Genomic DNA, 16,393 nt, shown 5'->3' with positions numbered 1-16,393 from the left:
CATCCTCATTTGGGTAATAACGGATAAAAGAAATTATATAACGACATCATGTGTGGTCTGGTGGCATATCCGTGGACAGCCGCACAGAGCTCAATGTCATGACCAGTGGTACTTTGACTGGTGTGAGGTACCAGGATGAAATACTCAGAGCGATTGTCAGATCTTACACTGGTGCAGTGGGCACAGGGTTCTTACGGGTACAGGGCCCAGTGCCCGGCCTCCTGTGGTCAGAGTGTGTAGGCAGTTTCAGGATGATGAAGGCTTTGATGTCACTGACCGGCCCTCGTGTTCCCTGACCTAAATACACCTGATCGTCCATGGGGCGTTGTCTCAGTGCTTCTGATGCCACTGAGTATCATCACAGATTGTCCATGAGCTCACTGATGCCCTGATTCAGGTCTGGGAGGAGTTCAGGACTCCATGGGTTGGTGTTTTTGCCTTCCACTGACCGTTCAGGAAGATCTGCTGTATATAAGCACCACCTTACAATCCTATAGAATTACCTAAAATTTTCAGCTACAAAAAGGGACAAACTGTGTAAAACGACAGGCTTAATTTAAGCTTTTGGAGGTTCAACCATATTGGCTCGAGCTTAATTTAATTGAACAAAGATCAAACCTGTTGAGAAGAGTGGTTAAATACCTGACTTCTGCTAGACGCTTGCAGACGGTGACCAAAAACATGTTCTAAAGGGGAAACCTGATACGAGATGTTCAACCAAATTTGAGGTATGCCTAATGTTTGATCTCTTTTTTTGCATTACAGATCCAACAGGGCAAGGTCACCTAGCAACAGCCCTTATCATCGCCATGTCGACCATCTTTATCATGTCTATCGCTATAGTGATGATCATCATGTTTTACATCCTGAAAGCTAAGCCGAGTGGCCAAGGTGAGGGAACGGACGGCCTCTTGAACATCGTAGCTACATAGAGATCCATAAAGTAGCTCTGCAGATTTGGATCAGGTTTACTCCACACTTTACGCAAATGGGTTAGCTTGCTAAATGTTTGTTAGCAAGTTACCCAATGTTTAGTAACCTGTTTAAACCCATCCAAGATTTCTCTGGGTTCCTAACAGAGTCGGCGGTAGTTTACCAGCTTGTTCCTTGTTCTTCATTTGATCCAGGAATTTCATGGAAACTGTTAGAGACTTGTATACTGGTTGAAGTTGGCCAGTGTATTTTCTAACCTTCTGCTGGGTACAGGAAGGACCGTGACACGAAACTAATCAACAACGGGGTGGTGTGATGTAACATGTCACAAGACGAGGTTAATTGTTTTCCAATAGCAGCGTGTCCAGAAGTGTTGAGTGGCCAAGCATTACAGCTTTTAATTTATGAACTAGCAAAAAGTCATACAGTTTATCCATAATGTCCTCTTCACCACATTTACTTTCACACACTTCCTGTTAATGAGATGTTGTTATAAAAACTGTAATGTATCTGAGCAAGCGCATTTATATAACCCTGCGCTATAGAGAGCTAATCAACACCAATCAATGGTGGTCAAATCAATTGGTCAATGACCAATCAGAGCGCAGAACTCAGCACGTAGCGCAAAACTATTATCCTGTACAAACTGACGGTGTTTAAGCTAAAGGAGTAACTAACCCGCCCCTTTTTAAAGCAGAGGACGTGTGTGAGAGTCAGTGAAACACCTGTACGGAGAACAGGACAAAAACAGAGCTCTGTGTGGCGTTAGCATGAGGACGTGACGCGCGTTCATCCAGTGTAAATCCTCGGAAATAAGGCATAAATGAAATCAGATGAGTGTTAGATGGTGGTCTTGCAACGTAACACACACACACACACACACACACACAAAGATATTTGTTTTAAGTTTCCATATCACTCTAATAAAAAACTCAAATTAAACAAAAACAGCAGCTGGAGGAAGAAGACAGCGTTTTAGCTTTTTATGTGTGTGTGTGTGTGTGAATAAACAGCTTTAACTTTTTGAGAAAAAAAAGTCATTGTACCAGTAAATGAATAATAATGACCTGAGGTTGTTATAATAAAACTGTCTTATTGTCTTGTTTGTTTGTTTGTTTTTTCCCAGCATGCTGTTCAGGCCAGATGGTAAAAACCGTAGAGGCTCCGGCGAACAAGCAGGAAGAGAAGAAAGAAGCCCAAGGTGGGGACGGGAACGTAAAAACAAATCATCAATTAAAATTAAATTACCCCACACCTCCCCCGAGACACCTCCACTCCCTCGCTCGCTCACGGAAGTGTGTGCTGGAATGTTTGGCGTTCATTCCTCGCTCCGGGCCATAAATTCTCCGACTTAGCAGCAGCATAATCACCCACTTTTCTGTCCCGCCTCAATTATCGCGCTCCTCTTCTTCTCGACGCGATTACAGATTTCAGCTGTCACTTAAATACGAGAGGTCAGAAAGCTCCTGCTGTTAGCTGCGGCTGAGCGACAGAGAGGCCGGGCGTGTCGCTGGCTAATAGTTTTGTTAATTTTAAGTTCTAAGTTAGCTTTTGCATTAAAATGCTAGAAAATACATGGTACACATTGTATCGATTCGGCCAACTGCTACATTAGCTAGCTAGACTTCAAACACAAATTCGACGACTAAAAAGACCATCAACTAACAAACATTTTTAAATAATGTGAAGCGTTCATGCTAACAGTGCTAACGCCCACACTAGCTTATGAACACGTCTGTAAAATAATGCTGCTTTCCTTTTCCAAGTTTGTTCATTTGAGAAAAAAAATCTATTCAATCCCAAGCTAATCCCAAACTAATCCTGACTCGTTTGTTCTTGCATTAATAGAAAGTTGTTAATGTGTTTTTTTTTTGCTTTTTTTTTAGAGAATGCTGTAATTTTTACAGAAAAGGATGAGTTCAAGCCTCCTCCAACAAAACCAGTGAAAAGGTAAGGATTAAAAAAAGAACACACACACACACACACGTGTCTTTGTGGAGAAAGCTGCGTGGCGAGTGGGCGCGCGAGCGACGCCGGGGAAGTTGCACTCTGCATGAACCTGAAACAAGGAGCTTTCTTCATAGCAGGTTCTTTTTTTTTTGCCGCTAATTAAATCACCACAAGACAAGTTCCAGCAGCGAGGGTTTAGCTGCTAGCGCTTTCAGCGTGTTCAGGAGCGAGGAACAAGCTGAGCTCACTTTAGCTTCCTTGTCTTCTTCTTCTTCTTCCCTTTTGTTTTTTTGGACTGGAACGCTCCTGCGGTTGGAGGTGAAGGTAGTTTAATAAAAAAGCACCTCAGGGCGAAGGAGAAGTTGGTTTTGCACAAACAGTTGAAACACAGCTTTCAGCGATAAATGAGGTGAGCGTTTCGCTGCAAAAGTCCCCCCACCCAACACACATACCCACACACACCCCATACCCCCCAGAGACATCTAGCGCAGAGTGACAGGCCATTGAGTCAGACGGCGGTAATTACACTCATCAGCTCCACCTCAGTCTCACACCGTCACGCGTTAAAGCCTGTGAGAATTTAGCCTAAAGTTAGCTTTAACAATCAGATCTAATGAAGGGATTCAATAAACCCGCGTAGCCTCCGGTGATCGTGTTCTCGCGGTGGAGCACGCTGAGAGTTGTGTGTTTTCTCTGCCTCACGCCGCGCAGGCGGCCGTGTAGGCGGCTAAGTGGCGCATGCCAGCTAATTCGCTAACGCTAGCGGCTGCCAAACCCTGGCGCGGATATCAGGTTTCTGAAGAACAATGACATTCTGTGAGCGTCTCTAACCCGCCTTTGTCAACAACGAGCTTTTATTTTTCTGGCCCGGGATGAAGGTGAGCATGATTCCAGAGTTTGTGGAGTTTGCTTAACTACGGTTCACTGCTTGGAGATCAAATAAAACATTGAGCTAAATAATAATAAACACACACGCGTTTAACCAGCAGGGTTTCGACTTACACATGGACACAGTCTTACTGTACAGTTACTGTACAGTGAAGTTTTAGCTTTAGCTCCCGATGCTACATGTCTAAGTGTTTCCTGCTATGTTGTGTGTCGATTTTTATGTGTGTGTGTGTGTGTGTGTGTGTGTGCTCTTGCAGGAAACTTTGTGCTAATGCTGCCAGCTAGCATGGGCAGAGTCTGTTTAGTTTTGAATTTATTTTATGATGGATATTAGAGCAGTGAGGCTATAATAGATGCTAATACCACGGCTGCTGAACACACGTGTGCGTTTCTTTTCAGTGAAAACGACGCGTCGTCTGAGAACGAGCAGCTGCTGAGCCGCAGCATCGACAGCGACGAGGAAGCGGCGCAGGAAAAACAGGGAGCCACCGACCTCTGCCTGTTGTCTCTTGTTCATCTGACTCGCGACAAGGCCTGCTCGGGCAACACCGTCAACAACAACAACACCGTCAACAACAACAACACCAGCAGCAGCAGGACCGTGGGGGTGAGACGCGAGCGCATTCGGATTCCAGAAACATCAGCTAACGACATGAGCGTAACACGCTAATCCTGGACTAGTCACAGAGAGAGCTAATGCACAAGCCTGATCTAATCCAGACATGAGGGGAGGAGTTACAACAGAATGAGACATTAAACAGTTTTGAGAAGATCCAAGTATACAAATAAAAAATTGAATAAATTACATGACATTAAATAGAATTAAATAAAATAGAAGTAAAAATTTTAATAAAAATTTTAAATAAATTTAAAACAGAAAATTTGGACAAGACAAAATATACAGTAAATACACATTTATAAATAATAAAGTTAACGAAGGAAACTGTGGATTTATTTATATAAAAATGTAAATGAAAAAAAATGACAATGTTGTACGATGCAATAAAAACAGGTTATAAATACAAATGAAATAAAAATGTAATTAAAAATAAATATATAACAGTCAGTGCAATAACAAAAATTATAATTTAGTGTAAAATGTGAAGTTATATATAAGTATGAATATTAAAGTGAAAATGACTTTACTACAGGTTAAAACATAGAAATTTGATAAAATTAGATACAAATTAGTAAAATGTAGAATTAATTACACAGTAAAAATAAGAACAAAACTTAACTACCGTAAAACTAAGTAAAAAGTGCAATAAAATATTCATTTAAAAAACAGAATGCAACATTATGTGTTGCTAAAAATAAAATGAAATAAATACGATTAATATTAAATACTGTAAAATTATATTTAAAAAAAGGAAAAAATTGTGTAGAAAAAAATAGTAGAGTGCTTACTTACGATGAGAATATTTTACTATCAAAGATCAGTTATTTATCTGAACACACACACACACACACACACACACTAATCCGTCCTTTTTGCTGCAGATTCACAGCCGAAGGAAAAAGATCCTGGAGCTGTACGCCAGAGCGTGTGGTGTGGCCGAGGGTGAGTCGTCAATTCAACACAACAAAACAGCAGAATACTGAACATTACACCAAGTCACAACTAGCTGAGCTTCTTCATCAGTGTCCTGACACACACACACACACACACACACCTTTAAACCTGACACTAATTAGGGATATATAACGATACGGACAGTGACGCTACGAGACACTAAATCCAGGACATGATCCAATGTTAGTGCAGGACGTAACTGTATTAATCAGGCTTATAGTTCACTGTTTTGAGTTAAATAATGAATAGAACCATGCCAGGGTCAGCGCCCAGTATCGGTCCATAGGTCGCGCCAGCCTGCCAGAGGGTGGCGCTGGACTTACTTCTGCTGTAGTCTGTAGTGAGGTCTGAATCCTGACGTACTGACTCTCAGGACTGAACCCACATCAGTGTACTGGATGGTATTCCAGTCATGTTTATACAGGCGTCTTTCCTTTTCAAACATGAATAAGAGAAACTCGCATTAAGTTGCGTGCTGAAGCGCGGACCCTAACCCTAACCCTAAGTACAACTCGATCTCTCTGAAAGGATCAGGAATAATCAGTTTTGAGTTTTAGGAATGCAATAAAAGTAGTTGTTTTTTTCGGAGAGAGCTCTGAGTGAGTGCGTGTGGAGAAAGTGAACTCGAGGACATCTGTCATGCATCTTGTGTCTTGAACACATTAAATCTGAGCAAACAGAGCAGGACGTTTCGTACCAGGCCATTCTGCAGGGATCAGCTCGTGCATGCTTTCTTTAAATCCTGATGTTTTGACAGCGAAATGAATGCCACCTGCAGCGCCTGGCACGGCGCAGGACCCGCGCTGACCTTACAGGGGTTCGGGGTAATGCGTTCCAGCAAACACAAGTCAGGCTCGGTTTTCACATTGGCCGTGACTGGGGCAAGGGAACGGTTTAAGGCTGGGGAACTTTATGAAGTGGAAATCAGGATGAGCGGTTCAGATCAGGCCCCGCCCACAGACCTGGACTTAATTAAGCACAAACATAAAGATGAAAGATTTGGGATTGTAATCCCACGCACATTTTAGTGACTCTAAAGTTTATACACACTGCCTTGAATATGTTTGTACACCCCTTGAACTCTTTCTCATTTTTCTTGTTACAACGGGGAAGTAAAATGGACTTCCCTGAGACTATATGTCCTAAATCATACACACAATAACCCCTTACACTCTGGGCAGAAATCCAGACTCATCAGACCAGGCGATATTTTTCCAATCATGTATTGTGGTTTTGGCCCATGTGACCTGTAGCCCCAGTTTCCTGTTCTTAGCTGACAGGAGCGACACCTGGGGTCTGAGTTTATGCTCTAAATACTCTTCAGATCTCTCATTTATCAAAACAATCAGGTCTGATATCTCGAAGAGAACAATATTATAAATCCTCGTTCCACCTTTCCGTATATAAACGCCCCTCCTCAGGCACCTGACACCCTGACCTGTGCAACATGGAGTAACTAACTAATGGGTAACAGTTCAAATTCTTCTAAGAGAAGAGTTCTTCCCTCTTGGCTCTTGACGAAGGCGGTCGCATCTGCTCTCCCTCCCTTATCTCTCCCCGCTTGCTTCTCTTGTCTGTCTTGTGATACTATTCAGAGACTCTCCTCGCCTTGCTCTTGAAAATAAAAAGGAATATGGATTTGATCAAGTGGTCTCTGATTGAAATTGACACGATCTTCTCGACGAGAAATGTGGGTTCTGGGGAACCTACTTGTCCTGCTGGGACGTTTGCTGCTGGATACACGATGGACGGTTGGGAGAAGTGGCGCATTGTGTGCCTGGCCGCACTGTCTCTGGAGGATGTTGAAGATATCTACCTATTCGGAACTCTGATAACTGGGATTCTGCTGATTGGATTAGGTGGGATACTTGGATATCGAAAAATCTTAAAAGCAGTCAGTCTCAACCCCAAGAGACTGGCTGGCTGGGAAATAGTGGTGACGAGAGCTGTCGGTAATCAGACTGTGGTTCTGGACCGCAAATTGGATAACATCTTGGTGAGACTAGCAGCTATGCAACGTGATTTGGACAGACCTGGAGACCAGTGATGGACATTAAATATCTGTGAAATTGGCAGATATTGACCGAAACCTGGAGATATGATTTTCTTTTCGGCTGCCCCTTTTGTTTCCAGCTACTGCATTTCAAGGCCGTGGCTGGAGACATAACTAACTCCCCGAAGACCAAGATAACGAGACGCTCTGGATTCCTACCCCCCCCCCCCCCCCTTCAAGGACACCTGGCGCAGACTATTACGGGATGTTACAGGCTTACAACTGACACGCACACACTCACGCACTCACAGAACAGCTACAGATAGACACTCTACCTTCCCCATATCCAACGCCTTCGTGTGCTTATTCCCTTCAGTGTGGGTAGGCGGAATCGGGACCAGCGCTCTCTAGCTGCAGGGACTGGAGCTGTTTGTCTACATTGGACATTTCCTATCCCCTGTACCCTAATCGTTGCAATGTTCCTGTCCTGTGTTTACATGTTTTATGTGCTCGTTGCTGAGGTATTTTTGTACCCCTGATCGCACACTGCACTTTTCGAAGGACAGTCTGGGAGGGGATTTTTTACCCTCGTTATCCTAATGTATCTATTCCTTATCTTCTATGATGGCGCCGGTTAGGTGGCTGCCGTCGTGACTCTGTGGTCGCACAAAATCATTTCACTGCATATTGTACTCTGTATGATTGTGTATGTGACAAATAAAATTTGAATTTGAATTTGAAATTGTTCTGTGAGCTGATTTGAACCCTTTTATGTGTTTCTCCTCTTCAAGGCATGAGTCCGGTCGAATTGCCTTTTGACTGCCTGGAGCGAACGAGCCGCATGCTGAGCGCCACCTACAGCGCGGAGAAGGCGTTGGTCAGGACCTGGCGTCACCTGGCTGAGAGCTTCGGATTAAAACGGGACGAGATCGGAGGGATGACTGACGGCATGCAGCTGTTCGACCGTATCAGCACGGCCGGATACAGCATCCCGGACCTGCTCGCTCGACTCGTCCAGATCGAGAGGCTGGATGTGGTCGAAGCACTATGCCTTGATATTCTCGGAGCGCCCCCTTCTGTTCAGCATCTGACGATTACTTCACGTTGCGCTAGCGTTTAAAAGAAGCAAAGCTACAAAGAAGAAAATCCACTCTAAGCTTCTGTATTGATATTCTCATACCTTCAGTATGATCAGCGCCCCCTTCTGGCCATATTTTTTTATGTGCTGTTCTTGTCACAGTTTTTTCTTTGAACGGTCCTAAACATTGTGCTGGCCACGCAGACTTAAGGACCTCTTCTTCACCAAACAGTGTCGATATTTTTGTCCTGAATTAAGTGACTCAGACAAAATTGTATGCAAAGTTTTTTAGGAATCTTTTTTATCCTATAATGAAGGATTTCGTCTGAAACATCATGTTTCTTGTGATGTTTTCCAGAATTAACCACAGGTAATATACTGATAGGTTTGTAAAGTGATGATATTAACAATTATGGCTCAAAGCAGTTACATATAAAACATACATGATATGTGTTCAGCATTTAAACTTAATGATATAAATTAGGTTTTAATAATAATATTAATAGTATTTAAAATGCAATATCCATTTACCCTTCTCCAAAATAAGGCTCTAAGGAGAACAGTCCTGCCTGTGATGGCTTCCAAACACAGCAGGGCTTCAGGACGGACCCTCAGTACTTTGAAGGATGTGTGTATATACACAGTAGTGTGCAAAGACCCCCCCCCCCCCCCTTCCCCTCATTAGTTCATGTTACTCACTCACTCATTCTCTATAGCAATTACCCTGTACAGGGTCGCAGGAGGCCTGGAGCCTCTCTCAGGGGACATGGGGCACACACACACACACACACACACACACTATGGGAAATTTGGAACACCAATTGGCCTAATCTGCATGTCTTTGAACTGTGGGAGGAAACTGGAGTAACCGAAGGAAACCCACCAAGTACAGGGAGAACATGCGAACTCCATACACACACAAACTCCACACACAGACCCAAGGCGGGAATCAAACCTGGACCTTGGAGGTACGAGGCAATAGTGCTGCAACAGGCTGCAATTTTAAAAAGTTGTTTATTTACCAACCGTAGCAGCAACCTCATTTCCCCTCTCGTCTGTTCCAACCACTCAGCATTCTTCAAGTTAGATGTTTTTATGTTTGAATGATTCATAAGTCACTGTGTGGCTTAACAAACACAAACATTCCTCTGATACTGCTCAGGTACAGGGACTGGACTGAACATGAATGGAGACAAAAACATTCTTTAGGAAACCTGGAGAACTATTCCTCAAGACTCCGTTAAAACTAGAAGAAAGTCTGGAGCTTTGGAAGCAACATATGAGGAAATGAGGGGGGTCAAGACTTTTGCACAGTACTGTATATAGAGTTATATAGACATTTGTTAATGACTTCAGATTTTTGTGGACCCAATGTTGAAATTGTGTGTGTGTGTGTGTGTGTGTGTGTGTGTGGTTCTGTAACCATGGCTAAGCCCCTGGTTCGTGTCTTAATTTGCTAAAATTCATGAATTTATGACTTTTCGTGATAAACTGCCTGTGATTTCTGGCACCTCGTTAACAAAAATTAGCCTTCAGCTAACCGGGCGATGCAGCGGACTGAAAGACTTACAGGAGAGCTAATAAGAGCCGGAACGTTCCGAAGCACTCCGGCTCCAGGTTTATGGCGTGCTGTTGATGGTTTCCAGCGATAAGCAGCCGAGCCGCACGGACATGACATCACAGCCTTTAATACCTGTCCGTGTGTTTTCTTCATAGTGTAAGCTGTGTGACTGAGCGGAGAACACACACTGCTGTTCCACCGCGCTGTGTACAGACGCTCACCTTACCTCATCAGCGTTAAGGCAACGGAGAGCAAACGCTTCTTACCGAATATCAGTGTATATATTATTAACTTATTACTGTACATACACATCATCATGTTAAAAACTATCAATAAAAGATTATATTCAGACAGCTGATTATTCTGTGGAACTGCTTTTTTATTAGATTTCAATAACTTTTTTTATTAGATTTAAATTTTATTAGAATTGTAATATTATTATTATTATTATTATTATTATTATTATGGCTCTGATTGAAGTTGCATTTGTTTAATAAATAAAGGCGCAAAATGTATTTTGTATCAGTGTGTTTTGTTGTAAATGAATCATGTCAAGATGTTTTTTGGGTCTCAACTGAAGTATCATGACTTAGCGGGGATATCTCTTAGCGTATCGGGTGTGCTACCACCACCATGCTTCATGACACACACCTGACATACTGTGTGTTGCTAACGAAGATCCAGGATAAAAATAAACACTTGAGCATGAACTCCTCCTCCCTTATTTAACGTGTATAATATATCATAAAGCTATCTCCATTCTGGGTAATGCAGAGGACTTAGGAGTAGCTCGTTATTTTGATTACAGCCTGGGGAAGACTTTCATTTCCACTATTTCATGAGACAGAAAGCAAATAATAAGCTAATGCACCCAGTTACACAGTCTTCGGTTTGCTATGAAGACAAAGCCTTCTCATGCTCAGCTAGAGCAGGTGGTTTCCATGATGATTCTCAGCAAGCTGCAACAATAAAGCTGTAGAGCATCCAGAAGGGTCTGAACTCGACCAGCAGGGAAGCATAGGATCATTTCCAGGTTGAAGCAGCTTGTAAACGGCCTGAAGAACCGAAGAACCACTCCATCCCTGTAGAACGTTATGTCAGTTGTGTTGGTCTACACTCAGCATTGGATCTTGCTGTGGTGGGGGTGGGGGGCTCTTCAAGGGTCTGTTGGGTCTCTACGTAAACATTTGCAGAGAGCCTCTCCAACCAGCATTCGTCATCATTACCTTAAAAAAAATAAAAGTTTGTCAGCTCTTGGAGCTCCCCTACTGGCCCGGGGCACCAGGCAGTTGTTTCAGTTCTACACTACTAGTAAGGTTAAATGACTGCATGGGACATCAGTGTTAATCTGTATCAATTATATCATTTATTACGTTTTTTTGGCGGGAGATGAGTGACTTCATCTAAACACACTGCAGCCGGTGCAGTCGGTGTTGACCTGGGAGAGGGGTCAGAACATGATGTCCTTGCTTGATCCCTGATGCTCCTCTTTGGTGGCTTCAAGCTTCCTGTTGTCCTCCAGCAGCAGGGTTTCTCTAAACTCTTGCACATTTTCCTTCTGCTTCTGTCCTTCCGTACATGCTCAGTGTCCTACTGTACCGCTCTCCCTCACCACGACTGGTGTTGTGTCCCTAGCTAAGTGTTTGTTAGCTAGTTTCACTTAAAGTTACGCATTCACAGTTAGCTAGCTAATTTGTAAAGTGTAAGCGCATCACCCGAGATGAGGTTAGACTGCAGGAAATGTTTTGAAATAAATCTTTACTGTTTAGTTAGTAATGTAATAAAAACCGGAACCTGGCTAATAGTGCCTGAGCTAAAAGTTGGATTCCACCACCGATCCTGATCACCTTCTATAGAGGGACTATCGAGAGCATTCTGAGCGGCTGCATGACTGTCTGGTTTGGGAATTGTGCCATATCGGACCGCAAGACCCTACAGCGGATAGTGAGGACAGCGGAGAAGATCATCGGGGTCTCTCTCCCCTCTATTGAAGACATCTACACCACACGCTGCATCCGCAAAGCCACCAGCATTGTGGCTGATCGGACACACCCCTCTCACACACACTTCACACTCCTGCCATCTGGAAAAAGGTACCGAAGCATTTGGGCACACACATCCAGACTGTGCAACAGCTTTTTTCCACAAGCCATCCGTCTCCTCAACAAAAAGGGACTGGACTGATAAACACACACACACACACACACACACACACACACACACACAGACACACTAACACAAACATTATCACACAGCTTAACTCAACTACCTCAAAATATTGGGACTGGACTGACTAATCAACACAAGTGCAGACACACTGACCTACACCACCAAATTATCGTACACACCAACCTGTAAATGCTACACTGTTTATCTTTTTGCACAATGATCATTACTGGACTAATTTTTGCACTAATTCCTCTTGCTGCTGTTTTTAAAGAATGTTTATGTTTACCCACTACCTCAACACCATATTTTATGTTCTGTTATGTCGTGGTTGTCACTTTGTTGTTGCTCTTGTTTGCACATTTGCACGTGCACTTTATGTTGTCTATAAAACCTGTAGTTATACTTAGTTAGTTAGTTTTTGTTAATTTATGTTGTAATTTATGTTAGGATTATCTGTCTTGTCTCTGCTAGCCAGTTAACTAGGCCTCTTGGTTAGCTAGTTTAGTGTCTCTGTTAATTTATGTTGTAAGTTTATGTTGCATGTAGCACCTTGGTCCTGGAGGAACGTTGTTTCGTTTCACTGTGTACTAACTGTATATGGTTGTAATGACAATAAAGCCGACTTGAACTTGAACTTGAACTTGAAATCATAAAAAAGGATTTGTTTTTGTGAGCTGCTGAAGGCGTGGTCATGCTAGTCAATCAAACAAGGAGTGAATACAATAGCATTCTACAGAAACAGTTGGCTAGAACCTCACAGAGAAACACGGATCAGATAATCAGATTTGACCTTTGGTGATGTGTTACAGATTTAACTGACCTCCAGGTGCTGGAGCTCTTCAGGTGTTTCATAAAATGGCAGATGGTTTAATAAGAACACTAACTGAGGCAAGTTCTGTTATTTGGGTCTAACCGAGTGGAGAGTGTCCGTGACTGGCTGAAGTTCACACCAGAGCAGAGATGATGGACTTCAGGAGATGTTTGTCCCGTGAGTTACATGACCATCTCCAAACCAGTGGTTTAATAATAATAGATAAAAACATTTTAGGGTAAGGTACCTCTGTGATAGGCGTGGTGTCTCCTGGGACATCGTCAGTAAAACCATGATGGGTTTGTAATTATCTGTCAATCCCATCAACTCTAACCCCAGTTCGGCATCGGAGCCTCGAGCAGAGAAGAGCGGTGCGGGTTTTGATCTGCCACCCGAACCCTTCACTCAGTCATGTTTTTAACTCCAGCGAGTTTCTGCACGCCTCACTTGAAGCTCTGTCTCCATCTCACAGTGCTGAGTGATTATTAGAGAAGACACCACTTCTTCTGACACAATTAACTAATTAATTAAACATAGGTTTTGATTAAAACGACTCGCCTTGTGTTTCTGTGATGGTTTGCTGTAATCTAATCACCGTAGTCATTACAGTCACGTGTCCTGGGTTAGGGAGAAGGCTATGTCATGAACTCTCGAGAGTTTGGACTAGAATTACTTTTAATCAGTCACGGATCCCAAGAAAGACAAACATGTCCAGGTTCACGTGATGAACTCTGAAGCTTTTCTGTGTACATCTGGACGTATGTTTTTACAACACTGTCCGGTTCATCCACGGCCCAGCTGTAACGTCTCGGCAGAGGCAGACAGATGTTCATTTCCAACCAAGATGTTAGCCGTGAACAGAACAACACGGACGGTTCAGGGGCGATTCAGAAGAGATAGAAATGATCAGTGCAGAGACGGCGTGTTGTTTAAGACGACACGCCCCTTTCGGAAAAAAGAGGGCGGGACCATGGAGGGCAGTGCAATACAAAACACTAAGTCTCAGTTCTCTCATTAAATAAAGTAATAAAAAAAATTACTCATGAACATAAAGATCTCTAAAGGTCATTAAACTGTCATGTTACAGCTATAGTTTATTCATAGGCTTATCATAAATTAGCCTAAAAGATTAGCAAGAAATTAGCAAATGGATTGTAAACTACATGCCTTCAGATGTTAAACTTAAGAAGAGAGCTGGAGTCTCGAACGTTTCTGAACTGATCCACTGACATCACTGCTGTAAAGCGGCACACTGGAGACGCACACACACACACACACACACACACACTCAGAATAGCGTGTGTTCTCTGCTCCTGCGTTCTGTCTGTCCGCGAGTGCCGTTTACCCAAACGCTGTAATAACACGCCTGTCTAAGGGCCTAAGTGCTCGTCACCGCCTGATTTATTCATCTTCATTATTTCGGCCTGTTACGCGCCCAGGGGTACGCCTACACGCTGGCTCTGCTTCTCAACCTGTCGGTAAACCGGTGTTTATGTTTTACGAACCCTGCGTCTGGCTAGAAATGTAAAATTAAGCTCGTTATACGAGACCACCAAATCCATCTTTCCTTCCATCCGCGTGTAACTGAGGAGCGCACAGGGGACACGTGTTACTCTTTAAAATACCAGCAGCATGTGGACGAGACGGAGTAACGCTCTACCACGACTGAGAGCACGAAACTCACACAGAGTTCTGATTCTCTGATGGGTCAGAAGGTCCAGATTAAATTCTCTATTAAACAGCATCTCAATATCTGTATAAATAAAAGAAAGGCTTAGACTGTACGTCAGTCAGAACTTAATATGCACTAGAGGACCAGAAACCAGTCACCAGTCTCAGAAAAGTGTCCATCTGTCTCCTACTGAATCACACAGAACTGTCTGTCTAGACTTTACTGAATCTCCTGCAGTCCTTAGATCTCTACCTGAAGTTTAATCTGCACCATCAGTGAATCTAAATGTGGAGTAAAAGTGATGTTATGAACAGTTATGTGTGGGATTTAATAATCTACTGTAAAATAATCTACTAATGCGCTACTGTCTCAATGTAAACAAACACCTGCACCAATAGATATTAATTAGAAAAGATAAAGTGAATATTTTGACTGGGATTAGTTCATATTTTCACTTTGGCTGAAATAACAGCGCTGAAGTGGTATAAGTGAATTTTAACACGCTGGAGTGGTTTTAAGACAAAACTGTACAGAAAGACAGACAGACATGTACGTGGGCTTCAACCAGAAATAATAATAATAATAATAATAATATCACTGATTACAATAAAGATCAGCAGATTATTATTAGATTGAACATATTACCTCTTTCTACATTAACTCTACATTAACTCTAGTATATATACTGTATTAATATGGTACATTCATGTACGACGAAGAAATAATCACGATGTAATAAGTGATTAAAGTTTGTTGTTTAATAAAGTGTGTATAATTGTTAATATACAGATGTTTTTGCCAAAAAGACATTTTTCTGTAACACTTATGGAAGGAGTCTCCTGTACCAGAACGTGTCCCATGAGGACTCTGTGTATTCTCAGTAACACAACAAACTTCTTAACTTCAGAGAACGAGAGAATAAATGGAGGCTGGTGAGGGGACGAGTGTCTCCGGCTACGATAAAGACAACAGGTAGTCACTCATCTCAGTGAGGTCACACAACAACAGCATGTTTAATCTTTAAAAGCTCAGCCTTGCTGTGCTGTTCAGGTGTCCTGGAGGAACAGTGGGACGGGGAACAGTGATGTAGAGAGCTGCGGTTATTTATCCAACGTCGTGTTAAACTGAAGAGTCGTAGCCAGCTGTAGGGGACACGACTGACACACGGACACGTCCTGGTCCACAGGTCACAGCGCAGGTGCTGAACACATGCAGGAGTCACCTGGAGAACCCAGAGGAGGAACAGCGCGGAGGAACAGCGCGGAGGAACAGCGGTACAGACAGCGTGAAGGAGGGACGTCTCTGTGGACGAGCAGTACGTGAAGAACAACCAAAACATGTGCAGTAAAGTCACCACCATCCCATGCACACTAACACACTTCAACACACAACATCTTTAAAAACAATATTATAGGACTTTTTTTCTTCTATAATCTGTTTCCAATATGAGACTGATTCCAACAATTTAAGATCTGCTTATAACTTTGATGCTTCAGCTATGACTTCAGCGTGTGCGTGTTTTTTCCTCTCTCAGTGCTAACAGCTCGTCTTGAGCCCTGAAAGTCTTTACATGATCTTCCCATCTGCAGACTGTCTCCTCTTTAACAGACCTTGTTTATTTTTCTGAAGTTGTTACGAAATTATTTAACTCATTACTGCGTGGACGTCGCACCACATCGTAAAGTCAGATTCTCCAACACCGCCGACCTCCTGGAGCAACAACATGAAAACAAACTGGGGAAAAGTTCACTAGGAAACGGTTTAT

The 16,393-nt window shown here is 42.8% G+C and overlaps 1 protein-coding gene across 1 annotated transcript in view; it reads left to right on the top strand.

Moving 5' to 3' along the window:
• The window catches only part of edar (ectodysplasin A receptor), a 28,242-nt gene extending 19,057 nt beyond the window's left edge, over positions 1-9,185 (top strand). The window contains exons 7-12 of the mRNA XM_053496224.1: positions 766-891; positions 2,060-2,134; positions 2,820-2,883; positions 4,171-4,378; positions 5,272-5,332; positions 8,129-9,185. Coding sequence (XP_053352199.1) covers positions 766-891; positions 2,060-2,134; positions 2,820-2,883; positions 4,171-4,378; positions 5,272-5,332; positions 8,129-8,457 — 863 coding nt within the window. The 3' untranslated portion in view covers positions 8,458-9,185. The remainder of the gene's footprint in view (positions 1-765; positions 892-2,059; positions 2,135-2,819; positions 2,884-4,170; positions 4,379-5,271; positions 5,333-8,128) is intronic.
• The last annotated feature ends 7,208 nt before the right edge of the window (positions 9,186-16,393 follow it).

Source organism: Clarias gariepinus, chromosome 5, assembly GCF_024256425.1.
Source record: "Clarias gariepinus isolate MV-2021 ecotype Netherlands chromosome 5, CGAR_prim_01v2, whole genome shotgun sequence".
Lineage (NCBI taxonomy): Eukaryota > Metazoa > Chordata > Actinopteri > Siluriformes > Clariidae > Clarias > Clarias gariepinus.
Note: the sequence above shows the minus strand (reverse complement) of the source record. Positions and strands in the feature narration are given on the sequence as shown.